Source organism: Cynocephalus volans, chromosome 6 (assembly GCF_027409185.1).
Source record: "Cynocephalus volans isolate mCynVol1 chromosome 6, mCynVol1.pri, whole genome shotgun sequence".
Taxonomy (NCBI): Eukaryota; Metazoa; Chordata; class Mammalia; order Dermoptera; family Cynocephalidae; genus Cynocephalus; species Cynocephalus volans.
The window spans coordinates 8444850-8472685 of record NC_084465.1 but is presented as its reverse complement, the minus strand read 5'-3'; the positions used below and the strand labels follow the sequence as shown (position 1 = coordinate 8472685).

The 27836-nt window shown below is 49.7% G+C and overlaps 2 protein-coding genes across 2 annotated transcripts in view; both read left to right on the top strand.

Annotated features, from left to right (window-relative positions):
• Positions 1-17378, top strand: part of ZNF862 (zinc finger protein 862) — a 28618-nt gene extending 11240 nt beyond the window's left edge. The window contains exons 7-9 of the mRNA XM_063100983.1: positions 9496-9600; positions 10440-12554; positions 14184-17378. Coding sequence (XP_062957053.1) covers positions 9496-9600; positions 10440-12554; positions 14184-14338 — 2375 coding nt within the window. The 3' untranslated portion in view covers positions 14339-17378. The remainder of the gene's footprint in view (positions 1-9495; positions 9601-10439; positions 12555-14183) is intronic.
• A 3671-nt stretch (positions 17379-21049) lies between these two features.
• On the top strand, positions 21050-26753 carry ATP6V0E2 (ATPase H+ transporting V0 subunit e2). Its single transcript, XM_063099200.1, has 4 exons — positions 21050-21273; positions 22426-22473; positions 24771-24886; positions 25352-26753. The coding sequence occupies exons 1-3, from the start codon at positions 21170-21172 to the stop codon at positions 24862-24864; spliced, it is 246 nt and encodes an 81-aa protein (XP_062955270.1). The 5' UTR covers positions 21050-21169; the 3' UTR covers positions 24865-24886; positions 25352-26753.
• The last annotated feature ends 1083 nt before the right edge of the window (positions 26754-27836 follow it).

Below are 27836 nucleotides of genomic sequence, written 5' to 3'. Positions count from 1 at the left end.
ACTGAAGAAGAGTGATTTGACTTTGCTGGGCATTGGAGGGAGGGATCAGGAAAAGCTGACAGAGTTCGAAATGTTTTAACTGGGTTTAAAACCAGGTGGACTAGAGGGAGGAAGGGCATCTAGGCGTGACAGAAGGAGGGGCAGTGTGACAAAGGCAGGGAGGCAAAGGGCCTCCAAGTGGACCCTGCCCTTTGTGCAGTTCAAGGCTAAGTCTTCTTCATCCTTCCCAGGTGCCAGCAAGGGTGGGCAGCCTGCGGCAGAGGTGTCACTAGGTTTGGACCTTGGAGAATTACGAAGGTGGTAGTGGTTATGACTTTTTTAGAATAGTGTTCTCATCGCCTGCATCTGTTTCTTTTTCTTCTCTTTGACTCTGTTGGGCAGACACCCAAGGTTCTTCAGCATCAAGATGGAAGACAACTCTTTACCTTGTAAAGCTTTTATTTATTTCTTTATTTTACTAACATATATTGTATTGGAAACTTTGCAGAACAGGCTGCTGTACCTAACTTAGGAATTCCAGGAACAACCTGTGTCATGACTTGTACAGAATAAGTAAGAATATTTGAGTTAATTGATGTCATATCCCCTTGTTTACACTGCCCTTTCCAGTGCAGCTAAGATTGGGATTATTTTCTAAACATTCTTGACCTATATACTTATTTTTGTCATTAGTCCTCGTTTTTAAATGGGTCCCAAACATTCAGAAATAAATAATTATTCACTTTGTGGTAACAGAGGTTTTGTAATCAGGTGCTAGGTCCAGGACACTTGAACTTAGTGTACCTTCAAAGAGCATTGCTGTCCTGCTGTGCTGAAAAGCAGTGAGAACGAGACCGAGGGGGAAATTCATTTGTGAAAAAATACAAACCCACTTACAAAAACTTGGGTTTTCCTTTAGTAATCCTCACTAGCAACCCAGTTTGCCCTCTGTTTGCCCTGTGGACAATTACAGCAAAAGTACCAGGGAACCACTATTGACAATGGGCCTCTCCCACAGTGCAGTATGTGCTAACTATTCTCTCAAATTTTGTGTTTTGACACAGCACGATTTAAGCATCTTATCATTTTTAAAAAATTTGCATAAGTTAGGAAGTAGGAAAATCTTAGCTAACGAGGGGAAGTTAAGGTACAGTTTAGCCTAGGTTAAATTTGGTTTGGATACACAGAAAATATCAGAGTAAGGGGGACTAATTTTGCTTAAGGGTGGGAGGCAGCAAACAGTAAGGCTTTATGGAGAATGGGGTCGTCCTTTTCAGTTGTCTGTGAAATTAAAATGGCTACAGGAGTCTAGAAACTGAATTGCTTGTGTATGATTCCTATTAGTTATTTTAATTAGGTCTCCAGCTATTATTCTTTAACTATCTCCCAATTTAAACAGTTTTACATATTTGAGTTACCCCCCATGACAAATGCTTTAAGAGATGTAAAACAAATACTATTTTGCGTTATTGTTTAATTTTTTATAAATAGAACTCCTTGAAGTGAACTCAGTTTTTGTAAAAGAAAACCTCCGGCATAATTTTTGCAGCCAAGAAAATCCTTTTTGAAAAATCTCCCATCCATTTCTTAATCCTGCTTGTATGTTAGTGTTCAAGAAACTCTATGATCTGCTTGTACTGGGTGTTGTAGGAATCATCTGTTTTTCTTTGGTCGTTTTTTAAAATTCTTAAGTCTGGAAATAATAATTACAGTGGCTTTTGCTTTTGACTGAGCATCTGCTGAGTGCTGGTCCTGTGTTGAGTGTCTTACATATATTCTGTCTAATCTCAACCAGTCCTGTAAGCAAGTGGTAGTGGTATTTTTCAGATGAGAAAACAGCCCTGAGGATCTGAGCAATTTAGTTGGTAAATGGCTAAACTGATTCTTACTATTCTGTCCATTGAATATGCATTGGACTCGGATAAAATTCCTGCTTTGCATATGTTTATTACCAATTTACTCTCTTTTCATTTCAAGATTCATGCTCATCATGTTGTTGATATTAAAATAATAATAGCACCAAGTATAATATTAGATTATTTAAAAGTTCAAACAGTATAAGATTAAAAAAAAAATGAGTCTTCACTTCCTGTCCCTCTTAGTCCACAGTCCCTGCTGCTTGGCAGTTAGTAGTTTGCTCTGGCTCTTTAGGTCCTTCTCCATAGGTCACTGTTAGTTCTCTCCCCTCTGTGAGGATGAGATGGGAAAAGAGCATGGACTGTCTGGGGCTGATCAGGCTATGTTGGCTTCGGCTCAGCACAGGGCGTGGGTCCTTGTGGTCTGGAGGACATCATGCTACGTCGCAGCTCAGTTGTGCCACGATATCCTTTTGCTCTCATCACTTGAGGAAATGCAGCTAATTCTCCCATGTCCTCTTTTCAGAGTTCACAACTGAAAATACAATTACAGAATTACAACTGAAAAAAAAATCTGAAAAGGTTTGTTCTTTTAGATCTTCTAGTTATTGTCTCTGTTTTTAAGAAGACAGTCTCAATTTGATGCAGTTGAATTTAATATTAATTTCTGTCAACCGTCTGGCAGTTATACTGCATAGACTGAAGCCTCTGGACAGATGTAGGTTTCCGGGTGACAGCCACTCACTTGTCACATCTGCCTTGGCCTCCCCAGCTGCCTTATCCACAGCGCTGAACTTGTAGAGGACAGTCATCTTGACTATGGAGGAAAGAAGAGGTTTTTGTTTTATTTTTAGTGTTTTCTTGTTTCAGTCTTTACTTTTGTGGACTTGTTCATTTAAAAATGTTTTATTTATCACTCTGCAGAGTTTCCAACTATTCTTTTATTCCCATTCTTTAAACTCTGGCTTCACACTTCCACCATATTTGATGAGATCTCTTGCTTCCCCTAAAAAAGTATCCAGAAATCTCAATTATATTCCACTATTAAGAAACTACTATTTGTCTGTAACAGAAGCAGACAGGCCAACTAAGGCCTATGTGGGTAGCCCTTGATTTCATTAGTAAAGGTGTCATTGTACGCTACATGGCCGGGTCACTCTCTTCAGGTGGGCAGTGTCTTGTCTACAGGAGAGGTCCTTACCACAACCAGACCTCACACAGCTGGGGGAAGAAGTTGTGTCACTGAGTGGAAACCAAAACAGTGGGAAGGCCTTAAAGGAGATGAGCGGGAGAGTTAGAATTGCTCAGATGTGTCTAGGAGGCCAGCTTCTCTCTGACAGGCGATGTGACACTAGCCTGTATGTGGGAGCAGCTGGCAGCTAGAGAGGGAAGAACCAGGTGAGGGGCCGAAGAGCCTTTTCAGACCTGATTCACAGGATAGGGCCTGCCAGCCTTGGCACGAAGTTAGCCCGAAGGATTAGAAATCTGTACTTTGAGGGCCGGCCCGTGGCTCACTCGGGAGAGTGTGGTACTGATAACACCAAGGCCATGGGTTCGGATCCCTATATAGGGATGGCCCGTGGCTTACTTGGGAGAGCGTGGTGCTGACAACACTAAGTCAAGGGTTAAGATCCCCTTACCGGTCATCTTTAAAAAAAAAAAAAAAAAAAAAAGAGATGACCGGTAAGGGGATCTTAACCCTTGACTTGGTGTTGTCAGCACCACACTCAGCCAGTGAGCGAACCGGCCATCCGTATATGGGATCCGAACCCGGGGCCTTGGTGTTATCAGCACCGCACTCTCCCGAGTGAGCCACGGGCCGGCCCTTACCGGTCATCTCTTAAAAAACAAAACAAAAAAAAGAAATCTGTACTTTGGTAGCCAAACCATTTATGGACGGTCACAGTCCGAGGCTGGTAGTGTGTGTGTGCACACGCACTTGCTGTAGTTATGTCCCTCGGTCAGAGAAGAGTCTGTGAACATTTGCTTCTGTTGTACTTGTTCTGAAGGGAACAAAAAGAAAAGGTTTGGTAACACTTAGGCCACAGCTTCAAAGAGTACTCCTGGGGCCAGGGTGGTGGTGCCAGCAGCAATCGAATGTGGACAGTCCCCAAGGAGAATATAAACAGAGGCAAACAGATGCAGGAATGTTTACTCTGCTTTTGTTTTCTATTATTCTTTAAAAATGCTTTTCTTTTACATTTTTTGTCAAAGTAGTTCTAGTAAGAGGCATGAAAGATGACAGTCCCCCGTCCCACCTTTCTCTATTGCCAAGTCCTCCTCCCCAAATCTTTTAGCTGTTTTTCCAGTAATTTGCCTCATTATTTCTGGATAATACATGTGGACATTATCTTTGACAGAATGGCCTTCAGTAGGACGTGCTCATAAAGCAGCTTCATTCCCTCGGTCATGACTGGTGCATGGCAGCTCCCTGGGCCTTTCTTCTCACCCTCGGGGTAGAATCCAGGGCAGGACATGACACTCTTTCTTGTCACACTCCCGATAACAGAAAATCCTCAAGGCACTTTTCAGTCACATTCATGGTCTAATTTCAATGAGCAAAATGTCCAGAGCTATACTCTTTAAAAAAGACAAAGAAAGGCTGACAAAGTGTCTCAATTAAAGGAGATTAAAGAGGTGTGACAACCATTCACTATGCTGCTTTAGATGCTGGATTGGCAAAAATAGATATAGATAGTTATAAAGGACATTTGGGGGAAAGTCAAATTTAGCTGTAGATGTGGATTTTCTGTTTTTGATCATATACTTTGGTTGTACAAGACGTATTTGTTTTCTGTTGCCACATAACAAATCTCCACAAACTCATTTGTTATCCATCTCACAGTTCTGTAGGTCGGATGTCCAGCTGTTTTCGACTGGGTTCTCTGCTTATGGTCTCACACGGCCAAGATCAAGGTGTCAGCCAGGGGGCTCTTACCTGGAGGCGCTGGGGAAGAATCGCCCTAAGCCCTTCTAGGTTGTTGGCAGAACTGAGGTCCCTCTGTCATGCTGGCTGTTGACTAGGCTCACTCGCAGCCCCTGGAGGCTGCTCAGAGGTTCTTTCCACGTGGCCTCCTTCATCCTTAGGCCAGCAACGGTGCGTGGAATCATGTAGAATCGTCTTGTGCTTTGAAGCTCTGATTTCCCCTTCTGCTGCCAGCCGGAGCAGACTCTGCTTTTAAAGGGCTCATGGGATTAGGTCACGTCAACCCAGAGAACCTCCCATTGCCATGCAGCGTCACATGATCACAGGAGTGACACATCTCATCATGTTCAGATTCTATGTGTACCCTAAGGGGAGGGATTAGGCAAGGGGGAGGGTCCTTTTGCTTGGGTAAGACACACAGAAATGTTTAAGCATAAAGGGGTATGAAACAATTTACTCTCCAGTGGTTCAGAAAAATATATATGGGGCTGGCTCGTGGCTCACTCGGGAGAGTGTGGTGCTGAGAACACCAAGGCACTGGGTTCGGATCCTATATAGGGATGGCCGGTTCGCTCACTTGGGAGAGCGTGGTGCTGACAACACCAAGTCAAGGGTTAAGATCCCCTTACCGGTCATCTTTAAAAAAAAAAAAAAAAAGAAAAATATATATGTGTGTGTGACATATATATCACACATACACAGAGAGTGTGCAGGAGAGCTCATTAGCACAGTAAAAGAAATGAGACAGCATGTAAATGACTGGAATTTCTTGTATTATCATTCAAACTTTTCTGTAAGTTTGAATTTATATCAAAAATTTACCAGAAAGGAAAAATTAGGAACAGAAGTTCAGTCCTTGTGTAGTCGTGAAAAATCCAGACTTCCTTTGAGGTTAGTTTCTTGCCTTTCCTGCTTCAGCCTGCTTGAGGTCTAGAATCTGGAATCATGCAGTAGGAAGAAAGGGGCTCTTCTCCTCCTACCCCCCAGCTTGTCCCAGGATTTCTGACGCATCCTGAATGGGAATGGGGTGGTGGGTGGGTGGTTGATTGCGTAGGAGAGGTTCAAGAAAGGTTTTTCCTGGCGTCCACATAATCTGCTACCAACTGCTTATATCTGTGATAGTTTAAAGCTGACTCTTGGATGTGTTTGTGGGTTCTGCAGAGCCCCCCCATCCCAGTCACTGGAGGCCTCCCACTTGTAACTCCTTGATGTGGGTCAATGTCTTCTTTGGCAGTCTGCCCTTCTCCTTCCTGGGGGAGCATCACACCAATAAGCAGCTGTCCCTAGCAGTCCCTTTAAGATGGCCCCAGGCCTCTTACATAGCCCAAGCATGGCCCATGGAAAACGTGTGTATATCCTTTGCTCTGACACACCTTGGGAGTATAGGCTATTCCCAACATGGCCCGTCAGTCAGTTTCTGCCTTAACTCTTTTCCTGGCCTGTACTCATGACTCACCCCAGAGCTGTGGGGGACATGGGTTAGGATGTGGTCCCATTAGGCTTAAGGTTGGGGAAAAAGCCCACCTCACCCAATGCTCACAATGTTCTTGTCAACTCTTTCCAGAAACATCTCTAATACCTGACTTCCTGACCTCTTCCATTTCAGCTCTATGACTCCCTCTTAGTGGGTGAGGGCTGGGGTTGCAGCACTGATGTTTCAGCCACATGACTCTTTCTAAGTCATGCTTCAGGAGTCTAGCTTTGGAATGTGGGATAGTTGGCTCCTAATTTTGGGGCCTTCAACCAAAACAGGCAAGCAGAATCACACTTAATATCCTGTGCATATGTTTATTGCTCTTCCTGATTTATTGGTTTTAGATACTATCTATTGATTCCTACTGTGGAAGATGGAGATATGGCCCTCTTACACCACCCAGACCCCCACTTCTCTTCTCTCCATCCTCTCAGAACAGGTATATCACACTTTTTTGGTTAACTCAATGTAAATTATTTGTCTAATTATGATTATGTATTATTTACTGCCGAGCAAAGTGGTATATTATGATGATATTTCCTTTGTTGTAGGACTTTTTTCCTGGAATTGGAATTTTTTTTTATTTTTCATTTTGCTGATTTTCTGTACTCTCATCACACTCTCCAGTGGAATTATAAAACTCCTCTGAAGAGTCTCTTCCACGTGGTCAAACATGCTGTGATCTGTCAGTTTCATGCTTTTTCTGGAGGCCTCCCTCATTGGGCCCCCCTCCCTCTGCCCTGTCTGCACTGGTCACTCTGTAGCCCTGCCACATAGCTGTGGCCTTGGGCTCTCCTTTGTCTCTCCCCCATTCCTGGCTCTCTCTTCTTCTTTCATGGTTTATATCTTCATTTCGTTGGAGTCCATCTTCCAGTAGCTCGCTAAGAAAGGGTACATGGGAGGACTTTTTTTTAAGACTGCGTATCTGAAAATGCCCACGTTCTACTCTCACAATTCATTGACAACTTGCTTGGACATAGAATTCTAGGTTGGAAATAATTTTCCTCAGCATTTTGAAAGCATGCTCTTTTAGGTTTTACCAGTGCTGTTGAGAAGTCTAATGCCTTTTTTATTCCTAAATCTTTAAATATAACCTATTTTTCCTACTCCAAAGCTTTTAAAATCTGTTTCAGTGTTCTGAAATTTTTAATGGTATTTCATGATGTGGGTGTTTTCCTATCTTTTGTTCCGGGTATCTGGTGCTTCCCTTCCATGTAGAAACATATTTTCCAGGTTAGGGAAATGTTCTTATATTATTTTTTCTACAATTTCGTCCTATTTTCTCTTTTCTTTCTTTCAGAAACTCCTATTAGTTAGATGTTGGACTTCTGGATTGAACCTCTGGTTTTTTGTTCCTTTGTTTCTTTTTCTCCTGTTTTCTACTTCTGTGTTTGGTACTACTTTCTTGGAGATTTCCTCAATTTTATCTGATAAAAATTCTGTTTATTTATATTTTATTCTATTGGGTTTTTCAGTTTCCAAGCTCCTTTCCTGGATGGCTATCATGACTTTTCTCTCTGGGTCCTAATTCTCTATGTTTTGAAGTTTTGTTTTGCTCCCTGCAATATCTAATTCTTCCAATCATTTTTCCTACTTGGTTTCTCTCTTTCATGTTAGAGGCTTTTCTTAAGTATCTCTAGGTTCATTCCTATTTAAAAGTGAAGCCTTAAAAACTGACTGGGAGCTCTGTGGCTAGCTGGCACTCAGCAAGGGGTGGGTTTTGCTGTGGTGTGATCAGCTGTAAGGCCAATATCTCATTGAAGTACCCTCTGTCTGCAGAGAAAAGTCTAAAAAAAAGATTTTGAGAAGTCAGTATTCATAGGTCTCTGAGGGGGAGAGGAAGGGACAATTCTGTTTCTCCAAAGAAAACTCTTCCCATCTCCTGCTTGGAGGGACTGAGCCAGGCCAGCGCTGCTGGAGCCGAGTCAGCGTCCTCATCCCTCCGTCTACAGACTCCATGTCCTCGCTCTGATTCTAGTGCCCTGCTTTTCTCCCTTCCCCTCTGCCCAGGGTCCCAGGCTCTGGAGCCTTTGTGGGTAAGTCTGTCTGTAGACTGAATCTCTGCCCTCCTCTTTGGTGAGATGGGGGATGTTTCCTGGTCTCCCAGCACAGGTGAGAGGACCTGGGCTAGAGCAGGTCTCTCTGCAGACTCTGAGCCAGTCCCCAGCCACCCTTCCTCACCTGCCACCTTCTCCCACACCTGGTGCAAACCAGCTGCTTCTTGTTGCCCTTCTGCGGCATTTGGTGTTCGGCTCTGTTAGCTCTTCTCAAGCGTTATCTCTTTTCCTTCTTCCAAAAATGTATTAGCATTTCTGTCTTATTATAACTATGCTCTCATTTTAGAGATGTTTTAAGAAGGATTTATGTTCAATCTGCCACACTTTAATAATTTACTTATTTATATTTTTATTAGTCGTAAATATGTAGATGCACACACACATAACGTATATAGTAAATATGAACATACTCAAGTGATCCAAAAGATGAACAGTGAGAAATAATCTCTTTTTCATCTTGTCTTTCAGTTCCTCCTCAGAAATACCCACAGTTCCCAGTTGCTTGTAGTCCTTCCAAAGGAAGGTTATACACACATTTACATACACACACACAGAAGCATATAAGCAGATAAGTAGTAATCCTTTTTATTTTAAATAAAAGAGGCAATTTATTTGCATATCACTGAACAATATATATATTTTGAGCAAAGACCAGTGCTTAATCCAAAGACACTAATATCTTTTAGTCAGAGTTCATGTTCCATTGCAAGTGTTTGACATCTTCAAGGGGTCTTCCAAGTGTCCCTTCAAATAACCCATGTAGTTGGCCCCCTGCACAAAGGCCAGCTGTGGATGTGATGAGGGGCGCACACAGGGGACAGTTGTGGGTGGCAACTTCCACATCTCATGTGGCTTCTTTTTCATTCCTGCCTTCTCTCTCCTGTTTTATCCACCGTGTTTCTTCCTGTTTTCACCCTCCCCGCCCTGCAAGTGTGTTTTGCTGGCTCGTGGCTCCCGTGGCTCCCGTGGCTGGCCCATGGAGCCGAGGAGGGGCTCCATCCTGGGGAAGGAGGAGCCTTCCCCTGGCCACCTCTTTGGCATTCTGGGTGGGGATGCCCTCAGCCTGCCCCTGGCTCACTAGGCTTTAGCAAGGACAGAGCCCAGAGGCATCCCTGCATATCTCAGGGTTCAGGTCTAGCTTGAGGCGGGCCACTCAGTGGTCTACAGCAGTGATATTAGCCTGACTCTTCGTCCCTGTGACAGGGCCTGCTGCCGCCAAACCAGACTTGATCTCAAAACTGGAACGGAGAGCTGCACCCTGGATCAAGGACCCAAGTGGGCCAAAGTGGGGGAAAGGTCATCCTTCAGGTGAGTCTCAAACTACTGAGTTTTGAAGGGCACATGGAGGAGCCCGTGGAGCTGTGGAGAATCTCATGATGTTAGCTCAGCCATGCCTCTCCTGGGCTTATTGTGCACCAGGCCCTGGGTGGACAGAGATGAATGAGAAACTAACCCTGCCCTCAGAGTGTAGAATAGTCTGCGAAACTGGGATAGTACGGAACAAATAAGGTCCTTTGATGAGCAGGAGTGCCGAAGGGAGTTGTGGCAGAGCCTATGGGAGGAAGTACACAGGGGACACTGGACACGAGGAGCCAGGTGACCTGTAGGCCTGTGAGCTCCCCTCCCTCCACACCTCCTCCTTGGGTGTTCAGTGACAGCACTGTTGGTCTATGGGCCTATGAGAATTACTTGTTTTGCATATCTCAAATTTTTGGCCAGTAGCTGCTGTGTATACTTCTGTACCTTCTTTCCTGAGGGTCATAAGAAGACTTACAATGTTTAACCTCATTGCTTGGTGGAGTCTTACAAGAGGATTAAAGCCACCTGTTTATCCAGTAGTGTCTATGGCCCAGGGTGGTTCATTAAGCATCTGGTGTCAGTGATCTCAGGGTAGCTATGTGGACAGAGAGGGAGAGGCTGGCAAAAGGATCCACAAGGATTAGCAACCTGGAGAGCAGGGTTGACTTTCATAGGTAATAATGGGGAAAGCTTTAACTAGAAGCCACTAATGAGCTTCAGGAAGATGGATCACATCTGTCTTCTCTGCTTTGCATCAGGGTACTCAGTGAATTTGGGAGTATTGTAGCTGATAGAAGACTGTAGGGTTCTGGATAGCAAAACCAAGCACAATTTAATTTTCTCCACAGGGAAAAAGAAAATGGTGGAAGTAAGAGAGGGAGACACACAAGCCTCGGCTGTAGAATCTGCGCTACTTCCAACTCCTTCCGTGGAGACATGTACTGCCTACTGCAGTTCCAGCATTTGTGAAATAGAAGTAGATGGACCTAGGAAACTCAAGAGGACTTACAGACCCCGTTCAATTCAGAGGTCATGGTTTGGGCAGTTCCCATGGTTAGTTATTGACCCAAAAGAGACCAAGCTCTTCTGCTCAGCTTGTAAGGAAAGACCTAATCTCCACGACAAATCATCTCGGTTAGTCAGAGGTTATACTGGGCCTTTTAAAGTGGAGACTTTAAAATACCACGAAGTCAGCAAAGCACACAAGCTCTGTGTCAACACTGTTGAAATCAAGGAAGACACCCCTCAGACTGCCCTAGTCCCAGAGATCTCCAGCGACCTCATGGCAAACATGGAACACTTTTTCAATGCTGCCTACTCCATCGCGTACCACTCGAGGCCCCTGAATGACTTTGAGAAGATCCTGCAACTCCTCCAGAGCACTGGGACCATGATTTTAGGTAAATACCGAAATCGCACGGCATGCACGCAGTTCATCAAATACATCTCCGAGACTCTGAAGAAAGAGATCCTTGACGATATCCGGAAATCCCCCTGCATGAGTGTGCTGTTGGACAGCTCCACGGACACCACCGAACAGTCATGCGTGGGGATTTACATCCGCTACTTAAAGAAGATGGAGGTGAAAGAGTCCTATATCACTCTGGCCCCTCTCTATAGTGAGACTGTGGATGGATACTTTGAGACCATCATCTCTGCCCTGGATGAGCTGGACATCCCTTTCCGGAAGCCAGGCTGGGTGGTGGGCCTGGGAACCGACGGCTCAGCCATACTGAGCTGCAGAGGTGGCCTTGTGGAAAAGTTCCAGGAGATCATCCCCCGGCTGCTGCCTGTGCACTGTGTGGCTCACCGGCTGCACCTGGCTGTGGTGGACGCATGCGGGAGCATCGACCTGGTGAAAAAGTGTGACCGGCACATCCGAACTGTCTTCAAGTTTTATCAGTCATCAAACAAAAGGCTGAATGAGCTACAGGCAGGCGCAGCTGCTCTGGAGCAGGAGATTGTCCGTCTGAAGGACCTGAATGCCATCAGCTGGGTGGCCAGTAAGAGACGCACGCTAAACGCACTCGTCGCAAGCTGGCCTGCCCTGGCCAGGCACCTCCAGAGTGTGGCAGAGGCAGGTGGCCAGAGTGGGCACAGGGCCAAGGGCATGCTGAAGCTGATGAAGGGCTTCCATTTCATCAAGTTCTGCCACTTCCTTTTGGATTTCCTGAGCATCTATAGGCCTTTGTCTGAGGTGTGCCAGAAGGAGATCGTGCTGATCACAGAGGTGACCTCCACGCTGGCACGGGCCTACGTTGCACTGGAGACCCTCCGCTACCAGGCAGGGCCCAAAGAGGAAGAGTTCAATGCTAGCTTCAAGGATGGGCAGCTCCATGGCATCTTCTTGGAGAGAATGGAGATGGCAGAACAGCGGTTCCAGGCAGACAGGGAGAGAGTGATCCTGACAGGCATCGAGTACCTGCAGCAGAGGTTTGACATGGCCCGTCCTCCGCAGCTCAGGAACATGGAGGTGTTTGACACCGTGGCCTGGCCAAGTGGGATTGAACTTCGCAGTTTTGGGAATGATGATATTCTCACCCTCGCCAGGTATTTTGAGCTCTCCCTCCCCTCGGGATACAGTGAGGAAGCCCTGCTGCAGGAGTGGCTGGGCCTGAAAGCCATCGCCCAGCACCTGCCATTCTCCATGCTGTGCAAGAACGCCCTGGCCCAGCACTACCGCTTCCCCCTGCTGAGCAAGCTCCTGGCTGTGGTGGTCTGTGTGCCCATCTCCACCTCCTGCTGTGGACGAGGGTTCAAGGCTATGAACCGGATCAGGACCGATGAGAGGACCAAGCTCTCCAATGAGGTGCTCAACATGCTCATGATGACAGCAGTGAATGGCGTAGCTGTCACAGAGTACAACCCCCAGCCCGCCATCCAGCACTGGTACCTAACCTCCTCAGGCCGGCGGTTTAGCCACGTGTATGCCTGTGCCCAGGTGCCAGCCCGCTCCCACACAAGTAAGACACATGGCAGAGTCCCTGGATGTAGGAAAACAAAGCAATAGAATCTTCTCTCCCCAGTCCCATGCTGAGCCAGAGGTCTGAGCAAGTCAGCCAGCAGAATAGGCTTGCTCTGCAGGCCTGTGGGGTGTCCGTAGTGTGCCCAACCATATGCTAGGCCAGTGGGGACTTGAGACATGATGCTGCCCTCTGGGAGCTCATGATCCAGCTGGAGATAAAACAGCACACTCTAGGCAGCACGGCTTGTGCTAAGAGCAAGAACACCTGGAGCTGGACTGCCCAGGTTCCAGTTCTTGCTCTGCCACCTAACCAGCTATATGGCCTTGGCTGTGCTTTGGTTTTTCATCAAATGAGTTAATACATGCAAAGCACTTAGTGTCTAGCAAGTAGTGCAAATGGTACTAGTTAAAGGTTAAGGTCACAACTGCAAATAACTAAAGGACTGGACAGGTCAGGGCAGTGTTACCACCTTCTAAGAGGGGCTGTGTCAACTCTGGACCATGCAGAGCTTTGCAAGAGGGAAGAGGTCAGCACAGGTCAGCATAGGTGTGAAGGGTGAGATGGGATGAGGAGGTGGGTGTTTCAGGCACAGAATCACACAGAATGGGGGAGAGTGAACAGCCTTGCAGGATGGGAGGGCTTGTCAGGGACTAGGCTTGAGGGGGAAGGTATATTATAAAGGAGGGCAAGTAACTGAGCCATAAGCAAGAAACTTTTCTCTTTTCAAGTAGCACTGAAAACCAAAGAAACCATGCTAGTCGTTGGGTTCTGCAGGCTGTTCATGTTTGCTTATCAGGGACAGAGCAGTGGTTTCTCTTTTTTGATATCTTCACACTGGTCTCCTTCCTGCTGCTTCTGCTCCCTCCTGCTGCTTCTGCTCTCATTTTTTACCTCTGAGTCTGTGGCCACCAGCAGTGGGATGGGGTCTTGGGATTGACAGAGGCTCTGGAGGAAGCAGGGTGGCCCTGGAGTCACAGTGGGCAGGTGGGGGCAGGAAAAGAGACCCATCATCTAAAAGACAGTCAAGAGGGAAGGTTCGGTGAGTTTGTCACCCGAGCATGGTTGAGTGAGCTGTTCTTGGTGTCCAGCCCTTTGGGGGGGGGAGGGAAGGGATATGACATTGGGTGCGCCCTTGTGCACACTGGGCAAGCGTGGGTCTAGTGCACATGGGGGAGCAGATGGAGAGCACCCCCAGACTTCGTAAGGCAGTGCCCTCCTTCCCGGGCAGGGCTCCTCGGCCTCGGCACTGTTGACATTGGGGCCTTATAATTACTTGTTGTGCATGCCCCTCTGTGCATAGTAGGAACTTTAGCAACACCCTTGACCCCATCCCATTAGATGCCTGCTGTATACCAGTAGCACTCCCCAGGTGTGACAAGCAGAAACATCTCCATACATTGCCAAATGTTCCCAAGGGGGCAAAATCATCCTCGGCTGGGATCCCCTGTCCTAGGGTAAAAGAATAAGCAGAGTAGGAAAGATAGGACTGCAGAGGGCGGTCCTAGTTCCATCTCCAGGCTATTCTGCCATGTTTTCTTCACCAAACAGTCCTTGTTATGAAGCTGGGTGTGGGAAGGTGGTCATCGTTTGATTGACCTAATGGTAGTTCACTTTCCTCCCACACAGGTGTGGCACTCAGGAAGGAGGAGATGGGCACACTGTACACGGAGGGGTCCGTGACCCAGGAGCTGGCCATCCCGCCCTCCAGGGATGGCATCATGGAGCCTCCCAAGAGATTCCTATACCCCTGCCCCAGCCGTGAGGCCCCCAAGCTGTCCTGAGGGAGAGGAGTCCTTGGGACTTCCTTGGAGACCCCCATGGGGCCCTGCCCTGTGATCATGGAGATACCTGCAGAGTCTAGGCTGCCCTGGAATCTTCCTTTGGTGGGTAGAGATGCACTCTAAGCACAGGGACTGGGCAGTGACAAGACAGTGGAAGCCTGCGTCCCAGGGGACAGGGGAACTAGGAGGCAACAGCTCCTCACTGGTGCCCTCTTAGCACAGCATGCCTCACTGCACTGAATCTGCCAGAAAGCTTCCATCTCCAGCTCATTCTTAAGGGGCTGCAGAAATAATCTCATCTTGAAAGATTTCACCCCATGTTCTGGTGGCAAGAGGACTTTTCTAAGGTGGGAGACTGTTGGAGGTAGGAGCTTAACGGAGCACCCCAGCCCTCTGGATGTCCCTGAGTGGCCAGGGGGAAAGGCCACTTTGTTAGGGGGAGAGGATGACCATGTTCCAGGGACAGCTGGCCTGGCTTGAAAGCTCCTGGGAATGATTGTTCTGTGACCTCTCATCTGGCTCCTGCAGCAGAAGCAGGGAGGCCTCCATCAGGTGGGGAAGTCACATCTGAGAATATCTCTGCCTCCTCCTGAGGCTTCCTCTAGGATGAAACAAAAACGCTGCACAAAGCAGCCCACCCAAGAAAGGTTGTCTTCCTGCAGCTCCCGAACGGGGGGATACTTCCTTTTCCTGGAAGGGAGTCTCATGGTCCCTGCCCTGGAGCACATGTCTTTGCCCTGCTTCATGCCAAGCCCACTTTCCTAAGCAGTGGACGGCACCAAGTCTGGAGCTAGGAGGCCTGGATTCAGCCCTGGCTCTGCTGCAGAAAGTGGTTTAACCATGATTAATCCCTTCCTCATTCTGCGCCCCAGTTTTTCCCTCTTCACGAAGTGGCAGCAGAGAATCCAAAACTGCCTGCTGGTTCCCGTCTGCCATAGGATTAGTGAGTGAGAGCCTCGAGCTCCTTGATACAAAGATCTCAGCCCGCATAGTGTGGACTCAGCTGCCTCAGCCCCTGTCCTTGTCCTTAGGAGGACAGGCATGAATTTTGCCACTAAAGTCCTTATTTTGGGAAGAGGTGTTCTCCAGATGTACCATCCACATGACAGTGTAGTCCACTCTTCTCCAAATTGCGCTGGGGACCCTCTGCATCGAATAGGTAGGGCTGCTTTTTAAATATTCTCCACTCCAGACATGCGGAATTAAATCCCCCAGGCTAGGGCTCAGTGATTGGCTGTTTTTAACAAGCTCTCTCCCAGGAACTTCCTCAGTGCTCTCCACTTTAAGAACCACGACCCTCAAGGCACAGAAGGGCTTCCGGCACTACTTCTGAGGTGCCCAATCCCCTGGCCCCAGCTTCCTTTTCAACCTAAAGTAGAGCACTTTTCCTTCCAGAGGCAGCCTTGTCTTGTCAGGCTCAGTAGACTACTTGTCCGGATGGGGATGATTTTGTCTAGGCTCTGCCTTCCTTAACCACAGTGGGAAGTAAGGAATGTTGGAGGGGCTTCTCTGCCCTGCCTTGCCCTCATTTTACATGGCAGGATGTGGTGCTCCATCTGGACCTTGCTTGCTCCTCATCTGCAGCCGGTTCCCTGCTCTGTGCTGCAAGTCCATGTGGTTGGTCCCCTTAACCAGTAGTCTGCCCACTTCCCCTTCCCAGAAGGTGCCGGAAGCTCCTGATATGCTGGCATCCAGCACCTCAACATATCTCAGATGCCCATGGCGTCACCCACCCTTAGTACTTAGCCTTGGCGACATTGCTTTTCTATCTTGTTCAGCTCTAGTTAGGAATTCCTGTCTCACTTTCTGCCTTTAACTCGTGGAAGTGTCTCCCAGCCCTGTCGGCCTGGAAGTCTGAGGGCTACCAGAGGCCTTTAGAGCTGGAGCTCTGCGAGGTGTTACTATCCACATGGCCAAGATGGAGCACAGGCCTCCCTCTCCCATTCGCAGAAGTTTCTATGGGAGTTCAGGAATTTGCCCCAGATCAAGTGCTGTGGGTGTGAATAGGTGGAATGGAAGAGAGCAGGGCCTTTTAAAGTGGGGTTATAGCTCCCACCCATTCCATACTGAGGTGATGTTTCAGCAAATTCCCTTCCCAGCATCTTCCGTCCTCTAAGAAACCCTCAGAGCAAGTGGCCAGTCCTGTGAGCAGCGTGCGTGAAGGTGTCTGTGGGAGCAGTTCTAGGAGCTGGCCGGGAAGCCGGGTGAGGAAGCACCCTGCCCTCTCCATATCAGTGTGCTCGGATGCCATCAATGCCTTCCTCAGATAGACAGAAAGTGGATCCCCTCGGTGCAGGGCAACTGAAAATGCTATTTACCATAGGTATTTGCCTGACCCAGGTTTCTCGATGGGTGCGTGCATGTTCCAGCTCCCCTCTCTCAGCTAAAGGCAGAGAAGAAAGAATACTGACCTTTTTGCTCAGCACCCCCGGTGGAAACATGGTGAGTGTCCTTACTACCCATTGCCCAGGCTGGCTTCTGTTTTGCTTTGCCAGGCTAACTGTGTTCAGACCCCAGAGCCTGGGGACCTCCTTGTTGGAGCTGCTTCCTATTTTTGCCTCACAAGAACATAAGCTGAAGGGCACTGGGGGTAGTAGGGGCAAGCACTTGCCCTTTGGCCAGAGTCCTAGCCGTGGCCTCCACCCCTTCCCTACCTGTAATGGTGGTAGCGCCCTGGCATTTCTCTCTCCCTCCCTCTCCCTGACGACTGATGCCTGGGTCTGATGTTCCCAGTAACCAGCATTAGAACTGACAGTGTGATTTCAATAGCCATAGAGGGGGACTCAGCCCCCATCCTGGCCAGGTACCTTAGCGAGTGTGACCTCACTCCAGACCTTTGCCTCTCCCTCCTGCAAAGGGTGTGTTCTTAGGGTGCTAAATACCTATCAGGACAGTGCCAAGGTGGGCTGGTTCTCTCACTTAAGTGTCTGCTTAGCCTAAGAACACTAAGGGTGACTGGCCCAGCGACATTTTTTCCTCTGGTTTCAAAGATGTGCAAATACTATGTTTGATTCTTAACCTTTTGCTATCAATAAAATATTTCAACACATGCGTCTATCCTGGAAGCCCCTAAGCAAGAACAGGGAGATTGGAGAAGGCGATCAAAGCTAAGTGTAGATCTTCCTTCTGTCAAGAGGGGACAGGGCCAAAGACAGAGATGGGCAGAGAAGTGTGTGTTCACCTTTGGTTTTGTCTTTTGCTTTTTCTCTTCGATCCTTGAAAGTGAGCTAAATTGGTTTTGTCTGTGAGTTAGGAGAAGGTAGAGATAAGATGTAAACATTTAGTGAGAGTTGTAATTAAGTGCTTGGCTGCCTTTTATTTAGCACATCATAGTTTACAAAGTGCTTTCACATTCATTGTCTCATTTGGTTTACTGGGATTGAAAAGGCCAGGTTTTCAAGGAAAAAACATCCATCAGTAGTATAAGCTACTATGCCAGACTGGTCACTAGGGATCAGTTCTTAGAATCCCTTCTGGAGCCCTGCTCAGCAAGCCCTAACAGCTCCATATCCTGGATGCAGCCTCTCTGACAGGACCTTAGCAAAGGTTTGTAAACTGCAGGACAACCAAATCTCTCTGGTTGAGAAGACTCAGTCTTATATGTCTTTAGAAAGACATTAAGGTAAGCATGGCAGCCACGGCATATGGAACAATGCTTTGGGTTTAGGACCAAGAAGTCGGTGCAGGCAGAACTGCCTAACTGGCTTCCACCCAGTAAGGAAATGACCCCACAGTGGGGATGAGGGCAGGGTCTCCTCAACCCCTTCCCAGGGAGGCAGCTCCAAGCAGCAGCCCCTTCCCTCGCTCTTGCTGGAGACAAAAGGAGAGAAATGAGCTGAGGCCTAAAGGTGTTGGGTCCTGCCTTTCTTGCCAGGAACACTCGTGACAGCCAGTGTGCAGTCACCAGGCATTTCTGAGCTGGTTCCCTCAAGACGCCTCAGCCCCCATTGCTGGGGACACTTAGGTAGAGCCTCCTCCCTGTGGGTCTTCTCCTGGGTCAGCATGGTCTTTGCATCCCAGAAGCCTTTCCCACAACAAGTGATACTGCTGGGCTTCTCACATGGCTGGTCCCTGCCCTGCTGGCTCTTCTGATGCTGCCTCTGACTGCAGCTCTGCTGCACTTGGTACCTGTACGGCTGCCGCTCACGTGTGTACCCGGGAATGGTGCCACCAACATCAGGACTCCACTCCCTGGGAGATGTCATGGAAACTCCTCAATGAGCCCTCATGGAGGAAGCATGGCAGTGTAGTCAGTGGAGCCAGTATCAGCCAGAATTCACCTCAGGAAAGGGGGCAGGGGGCAGCGGTCTGTTAACACTGAGCCTCTGCCTCAGGTTATGCCTTAGAAAATAGTGTCCTCGGCCTGGACACGAGCCCCTGGGGGTGAGCCAGGGTTGTGTAGAAGGCGCTGGATTAGGAATGAGAAGCCTTGGCCACAGGTTCTGGTTCTTTTACTGATGAACTGTGTGGCCTTAGGCAAGTTACTTCAATTCTCTGGGCCTCAGTCTTATAACCCGTAAAGTGAATGGGTTGCCTTAGCCTCTAAGATCCCTTTCGGCCAAAAACAAAGGTCTATGAAATACATATGTGGTAGTGTGGAACTACATTTTGGGGAGCTGTTTAATCAGGCAGACAGTTCACTCCTGGAAAGGAAGTCCCAGTGTGGAGGTGCACACATCATCAGTCATGTTCTAGGGAACCCCAGAGGTGGTGGACCCAGATGAGGCTTCAGTGGTTGCGGTAGGAGCCAGTTTATGGCTTTGGTCCCTTTATGGACCACAGGAGTGCCAAACAGATGACACTAGCAACCAAATGCATATTAGGACAGAAATAAAACATCAAAGACCATTAAAAGAACTGAGAGTAGAAGGAACAGGCACCTAAAATGATCTGGCTATTTAGACTGAGCACTGGCTTTGGTTCTAGCCAAAGCTGAGGCAAAGAAGGAAATACTTTTCACTGTACAGTTGTCATTTTATAGAGACTTATTTTTCTGGAACAAAATTCAGGGAAGTAGATCTTTTTTGAACTTCAGAGAGATGAACTTTCCTGGTGATTTTTTGAAAGATTGTGTAATCAGCCTGCTTTACTCTGTCCTTTGGACGCCAAGTGAATCCGTATCCCAGGCGTGTTCTCAACAGTACACATTCTAGATGGGATTCCTACGCATTCTTTACAATCCAGCTAAAATTTCACTTCTGCAAGTCCTCCCTGATTTCTCCAGGCTCTTAATTCTCATGGACATTGACTATTTTGATCACAAGGCTCTTAGCCCAGTCTGGCCAACATTATAGTTTTACCAGAATATACCACTCAACTAGAATAAACTCCTAGGCTAGGATGGTAGTTTATACTTAACATCTTTATGTATCATCTCCCTCTCACCTCCACCTTGCATGAATGTTGAAAGGACGGAGGATGTTTTTATACCTAAAATCTTTATGTATCTGCCACCCCATTCCCACCTCCAACCTTGCATGGCTGTTGAAGGGATGGATAAGGAGGTCTCAACTAGAGAACGGGGAAGGGTGGAATATTCCTGCTTTGGGAAAACAGCTCCGAGCACACATCTCGCAGACACGGGGTCGGGGCGGGGGGGTGGGGGGGGCGGGGTTGTCAGTACAAGGTCAGGTACAGTTCCCTTCTCCATCCTGTGGGGACTGCTTCTTTTCCCACGTTATGCAACCATGGAAGCCAGGGATACATGTGGCAGGCTGCTTGGGGCAGTACCTCCTGCAAAAGATACCTCCTGGAGCCACTGATCTCTATAGAGGAAGGGATATGTGAGATCAAAAAGCCCAAGGAAGATACCAGGCTCTAAGATCCCCTCCAGCCCTGATGGAAGAACCTAAGGAGGCTTACTGTGCCTTTTCACGTGCTTAACGTGCTTTTCACGTTCTTAGTTCACTTAATCCTCCAGCAACCTCGTAAGAATCGTCATCCCCCGATACATACATGTATATATGAGGCTGGCCGGTACGTGGATCAGAACGCCCCACTTTATATTAAAGCAAACTGGCATTTAATCCCGAGGCCCCTGCTGGGTTTGCTACAGATAGACGCCTGGAGGGGGCGCTGTACTTGGGCGGGTGTGGGACTGCCCAGTGTCGGCCCCCGCCTCCTGCCTATCTGGCCTAACCCCTGTCCCCTCCAGCCACCGAGATCTTCGAGTCCAGGCGCAGCCCCGGCCTTCCCGGGGTCCTCCGCGAACCGAGGGCGCGCGCCGTGCTGGCCGCGCCTCCTTCTGCCCCGGGCCCTCGGTCGGCGCCCCGCCGCCCCGCCTGTCCCTGGGCATTCCCGCGCGCATCCAAGGGGCGAGAGGACGTCGCTCTCGGGTCCGAGCCGCCGCGGGGCTGTCGGGTTAGGGGTGGCCCAGGATCGGGCTCCCCTGGGCGCTCTCGGGCCGAAGCGGCGCAGCGCGTGACAGGGCAAGAGATACCCCGGACGCCCTCTGAGGTGGACCCCCAGCTTCCAGGGGTCTTCGGGAGTAACGAAGGAGCGCGAGGTTGGCGGTGCGGACGCCAGGCAGATGCGGACCCCCAAAACCCCCGCTCCTTCAACCGCGGCGTTTCTCCCGGTCCGCGGCCCGGCTCAGCCAGTCAATGAGTGGGCTCCTCGGAAGGCCCGCCCCTTACCCGAGTGACAGCGCGCCGGGCCTGCTGCGTTCCGGGGAGCGTGGTCAGGAGACGCGCCTGCGCAGGTCCATCCCAGCAGCTCGGCCGCTCGGGTTCTGCTGCGCATGTTCGGCACCCACTGCCAGGCAGGGACGCGCGCACCTGGAGCACCTGCTGCTCGGCCCTGCATCCTCGCCTGGGCATCCCGCGCCCGGCCATGACGGCGCACTCTTTCGCGCTCCCGGTCATCGTCTTCACCACGTTCTGGGGCCTCATCGGCATCGCCGGGCCCTGGTTCGTGCCGAAGGGACCCAACCGCGGGTAAGGAAGGCGTGCAGGCCGTGCCTCGCTGCGGGCCCCTCGCCTGGCGCCTGGCCCGGCTCGCCCCTGCACCCGGGCGGCGGCTTCTGCCCTGCAGCGAATGCCGCAGTGGGGACGCCAGGCACCCCGACGCCTCCTCGAGGTCTTTGCACCAGGGCCGCATTAACAGGAACAGGCAGGAGATCAGGGGCAGATATAGAAGGTGAAGAGCAGACAGACATTGGAGACCGTTAAGTGTCACTCCCTCCTGCAGTCAGTAAAGGGCATGCATGGGCACCGATGCAGTGTTTCCACTCCTCGCTAGCTCTGAGACCTTGAGCAAATGCCAAGCCTCAGTTTCTTCATAGGTAAAATGGGATGGTGGCGACCCCTGCCTTATAAGGCTGCTGTGTGGATTGCCCGAAATAATGCTTTTAAACACCAGTACGTGACACATTTTATGTATTGGATGATTTTAGCTGGTGTTATTTTTTTGAAGGTCCCCTAGCAGATTTCCGCACCATTCACCAGTTTCTGCATCATATGATCGTGTTATAAAGCACTCTCTTCCTTTGAATACAAGTTCCTCGAGGTCAGAGATTGTCTATTTACCACTGTCTACCCAGTGCCCAGCCAGGGCTGGCCCAAGCCACTTAGTAATGTTGAAAGAAGGGTTCAAGGTCCAGCCCGTGGCTCACTCGGGAGAGCGTGGTGCTGACAACACCAAGTCAGGTGTTAAGATCCCCTTACCGGTCGCCTTTTGGAAAAAAAAAAGAAAGAAGGAAAGAAGTGTTCAAGTGCTAATTTCTCCAACTTGAAGTGGTTTAGATTAGAGGTTATGGGCCCAGATTTGGATTAGGTTTAGTTTTGGCTGGAAGCTGCTTGGACCTATGGTGTTGCCTTTGTTCTTAAAGATCCGCAGGGCCCCAGAGGAAGGATTCCTAATCTAACTTGGATGTGGTCCAGGTTGGCCTCCTCATGAGGTGACACAAAGTTTTTATTGTTCATCTTGCAATTCTTACCCTGAGTAGACCCCAGCCTCCTGTGTCCAGGTAGCATCAAGAAGGCCAGTGAGAAAAGAGCTGATGCCAGGATCTCTTTCTCTGGTCCTGGCCAGGATTTCCTGAGGGTGCTGGCCCCAACCATCCTGTCCTGTGTCCCTTTCTGTTGCAGAGTGATCATCACCATGCTGGTAGCCACTGCTGTCTGCTGTTACCTCTTGTAAGTACTGCTCTCCCCAGCTCACAGTCAGCAAGTTCTTTGTCCCCACTTGTGCCCTCCTCACACTAGCCTGTTCTTCCCTCTGTCCTGGTAGTGAACACCTCTTGGAAGGCTGGATCTGTAAAACACAGGAGTGGAGTCAGTGTGGAATGGTAAAGACAGCAGTGGGCTGGAAGTTATGAACTCCGGGCTCTGGTTCAGGCTCTGCCACTGATGTGTCACCAGGGCAAGCTTTGTAACACTTGTGGGCCGTAGTTTTCTCACCTGCGAAATGAATGAGTTGGGCTGGCTCAGTGCTGTCTGTACCTGACTGGGAATCAGAATCACCTGGAGAGATTGTCCACACTCAGCTTTCGGGCTCCACCGTAGACCCAGTAAATCATAACTCTCAAGGTCTGCACTTAGGACCGTGTTAATGAGTGCCCCAAGGTGACTGGAATGCAGCCAGCTCAGAACCACTGGGCTGAGCAAGTCTTCATACTTAGGAAAGGTACCCTGGGGATATAGAAAAACATTCCAAGGGATGTGAGTACTTGGACAATGTGAGGGAATCAGTGTCCAGGTTCTCAATGTTCATATGTTCTCTTTCTAAAACTGCCATTCACCATAGCCATTTCCTCTTTACAGAGGGGGGGAAAAGACACCTCCCCTCCCTCCCCGTCCATCCCTATCCTGCTGTTACATTGCTCCATGTTTAAATCATTCTGACAGCTAAAACAAAGGATCTGGAATTCACACTCTAGTTTTGGGGGAGGCCTCTCTTATTATTAATCAAACTGCTTTAAGCCTGTAGAGTTTCCCATCTTCCTGTGTCTTATATATTCTTTTTATGGGTTCAGCTTGACATAGTTTGGTGTTCTTAATTCAGAACAACCAAAACAGGGCAGGTAAATAGATGAGATGCTCATTCTTTAAAAGGTAACAGAATATTTTTAAAGCAACTGGAATATTTCCCAAGACTGCCAAATTTTCCAAAACATGTAGGACAAAACCCACTTTTTAAAAATTTACTTGACTGATTTCAGATGTGGTGCATGTTATTATAGTTAAAACCTATTTTACCTGATTAGGTCATTTATTCCTATTAGTGAATTCTCTCTTATTTTACCTTTTATAATGTTTGATGTTTTCTACTTCCCACTAACAAAAAATAAAACTTGTTAAAAATAATGATGACTCTTAGATGTTAACTTAAATGCATGGGAACACATGGTTTTTAAAAAATCCTCCCTGCACAGAGCATCTCTAAGACCCTCTCTCTAATACTGTTTCTCCGTCCTTCAGGGTTTGGCAGAATGTCCTCATCTGTCCCAGGGAGGGCCTCAGAGGGGCTTGGATTTGATGGCTCAGAGACCAGACATAGAGGATGGTGGCTGGGAGGGTGGGGAAGATGGAGTATGCACAAGATGTGGGATGATTACAAATACGGGATCAACATATGGGAAACAGAGAACAGGATGCAAATGAGATGCATACAGGCAGAAAGGTGGGGCCATTTTAAGAAAATGCCATGCCTAGAAATCGTATTTACAAAATGTATACCTGGACATAACGCTGACGTAAAACAGGTAACGATTTCTGATGGCTTCCTGGGCCTTAGGTCCTCTGCTGGCTGCTGTGGAGGTTCATAGGTGAGAAAGATCCATCTTCCCTGCAGAAAGCAAGCACTATTGATGTGGTCACATGAGGCATTCCAATTCAGGCGCTTTCAGAGTCTTGGTGCCTACTACTGTGGGCAAGTGAAATTGGGAAGGCTTGTCATGAATGCCAGGGCCAGACAACCATCCAGACCTCCAGTGGCTGATGGCAGTCACGGGTCAGGTCCCTGGAGAGAACACAGATGGCTCAGCAGCAGGCCTGGGCCTGAGATGCTCTGCTCCGTCCGGGGTTGTTCCCTTTTCCTACTCCTAAATGCAGGTGCTTCTGACGTGCCTCCCATCAGGCCAGCCCTGTCTGCTACCAGGTGCCTGGGGATTGATGATGGGTAAGGGCACAGCTGACAGCTGCTCCCACAGTGCCCTGGGGGCTGCCTCCCTCTTCCCTGATTCCAGGGTCCAGCCCCAACTCAGGGATCTTACAAATCTACATACAGTGAAATCAAACCAAACCCAAGCCAAAACCCACAAGCCCCAGACCACCCCTACATCCCCACTGGACTGTGGCTGGCTCACTCCACAGAACACTGGCCTTGCCATCTGCTGGTCAGTCGCGGCTGCGCAGGGTGTGGCAGAGGCCTTCCCATGGCCGTGAGTGGCCCCTCTGCACCCGGCTCATCCTCACTGTGCTGTCCCTGGCAGCTGGCTCATCGCCATCCTGGCCCAGCTGAACCCACTGTTCGGGCCCCAGCTGAAGAACGAGACCATCTGGTACGTGCGCTTCCTGTGGGAGTGACCACCCACTGCCCTGGCCCCAGGTATGGGGGGACGGTGGGGGAAAGCGGGTGGAGGGGCCTTGCATGGAGGAAAGAGAGGCAGGGCCTTGGTACAAGTTCTTTTAGGCATTCAGGCTTTCATTTATTTAGCAGAAAAAAGAGAGACAGGCCAACTTCCTGCCTGGTACTGTGCTGGCCACCAGAAGGAAACAAAAGTCACAGTCCTGTAGTTCCTGTCCTCATGGTGCCTTGTCCTGAGGCACGGCCAGGTGGCCTTGGTTGTGGGCTCACCAGGCCACAGAGGGGGCTGCGGGGCATACAGAGTCTGTCTGAGGGAGGTGCGGCTGGGGCATAGGAGCATGAGGTACCTGCTGGGCAGAGGGAGGTTGAGGCTCAGCTGAGTGACCAGGGCAGGGGCAGGGATGAGGAGGCTCTCCAGGGAGGGGGTGGTGGAGAGTGGGGTCTCCACAGACAGGTGGTGACCCTTTAATGTGCTGTGCTTTTCAGGTGTTCCAGCTCTCAGGATGAACCTGACTCAACTGTCCTCAGCAACCCCTTCATCCCCCCCACAGTTGTCCTGGTCCCTCTGAGCTCCCCACTGCTGGCACTCCAGGACCCACACCCCCAGGGCCTGCCTAGTTCTAGGAAGTGTGTCTTCCCAGGCAGCAGGCCCTTGGGGAAAGCCCTGCCCTTCAGAGTCAGGCTGGAGCAGGGGCACCCCGTGGCTCTGAAGTTTTCTCTCCCTCCTAAGTAGATCTCAGCTGAGGAGCTGATACAGGGGCAGAAGCAGGACAGCCCAGTCCAGCGAAGGACATGGGTCCTTGTGGAGAAGGGGCATCCAGCCCAGGATGTTCCAAGCCCAGGTGGGGTGTCGGGGCCGAGTTAGCCGCTCTGCCACCATCCTGCTGGGAAAGGGAGGCCCTGTCGGGTTATGTCACAGGCCTTGTCCAGCTCTGGCATGGAAGTATTCTTTAATTTTCTGACATATCTAGATGTGAAAGTCCTGAAAATGTTGAAGTAATACAGAAACATTGACACAAGAAAAGCAACAGTAATTTGAGTCAAGATTGAAACCTAGACGTTTGGTATCCTTTGTAGTTATCAAGTCGTTTAAATTGGCTTGCTCGGAAAGTTGTGCCTCCTCAGAATATTCTGTTCACCTTCTTCCCCCACTGGGGCTTCCCCCTCTGTAGATAGCTCAGCCCCCTTCCCCCCAGAGCCTGTCAGTCTAAGCACAGGGCCCCTGCCTGGGCTCTGCTCCACTGGGCTACAGTGGGGCATACGTCCAAGCCTCTCGCAGCAGCAGCAGCAGCCAAGGGATGAGTTGGGGGTGAGGAGCGGCAGGTGAAGGTGTGGTGTGAGGGGCACCGCTGGCGCCAGGCCCTCTGGCTCCTGAGGCCAGCATCAGCCCCCTGCTCCCCGAGTGTGCTTGGGTCTGTGCTGGGGGTGGCAAGGGATGGAGGACCAGCAGCCTGAAGCAGAATGTTCACTGGTGTGAAGCGAAACACACAGGGTCAGACCAGAGGGGACCTGGGCACCCTCCAGCCCCGCCCAGCTGCCGGCACTCATTAGGGCAGAGCTCACCCACCTGGTCTGGTTCCCGAGGAGATTCGTCCACGGGCCTCTGCGGGGAAGATAAGCCAGCCTCGCTTACTTATTGACTATTTATTTGGCATTTCTTCCCCTTTCGTGGGCATCACTTTTGGAAGGGCAGTGCGACAGGATGCATCTCACCCAGACTTCCTTGTTCTGGGCTCGCCAGTGAGCTCAGCTTGGGGCCTCCCATGGACATCCCCCCTCCAAGCTCCTCTCCTGACCTCACTGCCATTCCTGTGGGGTGGAGGGTGTCGGGTGTGACTTGTGCTGAAAACCTGCTTCGTGTCTAATAAATTGTGGTGATGGGAGATGACCATTTGGTGGCTGCTACCCCCAACCACCTGATTTCCATTTCATCCACAAGTGGATTTGGGGCACAGGAAAGGGGCTGGCACCTGACGCCCTTGGAGCTGCAGTTCTGGGACATGGACACTGAGAACTGGAGGAAAATTCGGGCCCCTGCTGACCTCGGGATGCAGCCCAGAACCAAGCCTGGTGGCGAGAGGAGGAAGACCAGGGCTTGTTCAAGTAGAACTTTGACCACAGCTCATCTGTGTCCAGATGACAGAGTGCATGGCCCCTGGGCTTGTGCTATGCACAAGGGCAGGTCCCAGCGTCTCCAGAGCACGGCCTGCCTCGTTCCTATAGGCTCAGCTTCCTGCACAGGCGGGTGGGGAAGTGGGCAGAGGGAACCCAGCACTCCAAAGCCAGGCACTATGGCTTATGGGAAGAATTGAAAAAAGTTCCACGGTGTGGGGTGGGGGGTAGGATGGTGGGGTGGCAGTGGGAGGGACTGGGAGAAATGAGGCCGAACCAGACTGCCAAGGGCCTGAAAGCCAGCTGAACTTGGATTGATCCTAAGGGCCATCGGAAGCCATGAAAGGGTTTTGAAGCAGGGCAGTGACTGTCCCAATTTGATTTCTATCTCTACAGGATGGACAGGGGACAGTTTGGATGCAGGTGAAAGTGAGGACAGGAGAGCAGGAGGGAGTGGAAATGACAGTTTTTTGGCCATGGGGAGAGGGAGGAGGCAGGGCTCCGTCCACTGGCTCTGTGCCCAGGACTTCTCCAGACAGGGAACCCTGGCTGGTTGGGACAGCTCTGATGGGGCACAGAGCAGGAGCAGGTTTGAGGGTCATCATGGGCTGGGCTTTTATTTTGCCTGCCTCGCTGAGCTGGGTGTGTCCAGGGCATCCCTGTGAAAATGTCCAGTAAGTGGTTGGATGGGGGGTTGGAAGGTCAGGAAAGATGTGACCTGAAGATGCAGAGCGAAGCCATCAGTGTAAAATCACTAATGATCCCTGAGGGATGGCATTGTTCGGGGAGCTTCAGAGAGAAAATCCTGTAATAGAGCCAGAAAGAATGCCAGAGTTTATGGGGTGGGCAGAGGAAGATG

Coding starts and splice junctions, on each gene's coding strand:
- ATP6V0E2 (XM_063099200.1), top strand. CDS start 21,170: ATGACGGCGCACTCTTTCGCGCTCCCGGTCATCGTCTTCACCACGTTC. Junction 21,274..22,425: donor CCGAAGGGACCCAACCGCGG/GTAAGGAAGGCG, acceptor TTTCTGTTGCAG/AGTGATCATCACCATGCTGG. Junction 22,474..24,770: donor GCTGTCTGCTGTTACCTCTT/GTAAGTACTGCT, acceptor TGTCCCTGGCAG/CTGGCTCATCGCCATCCTGG.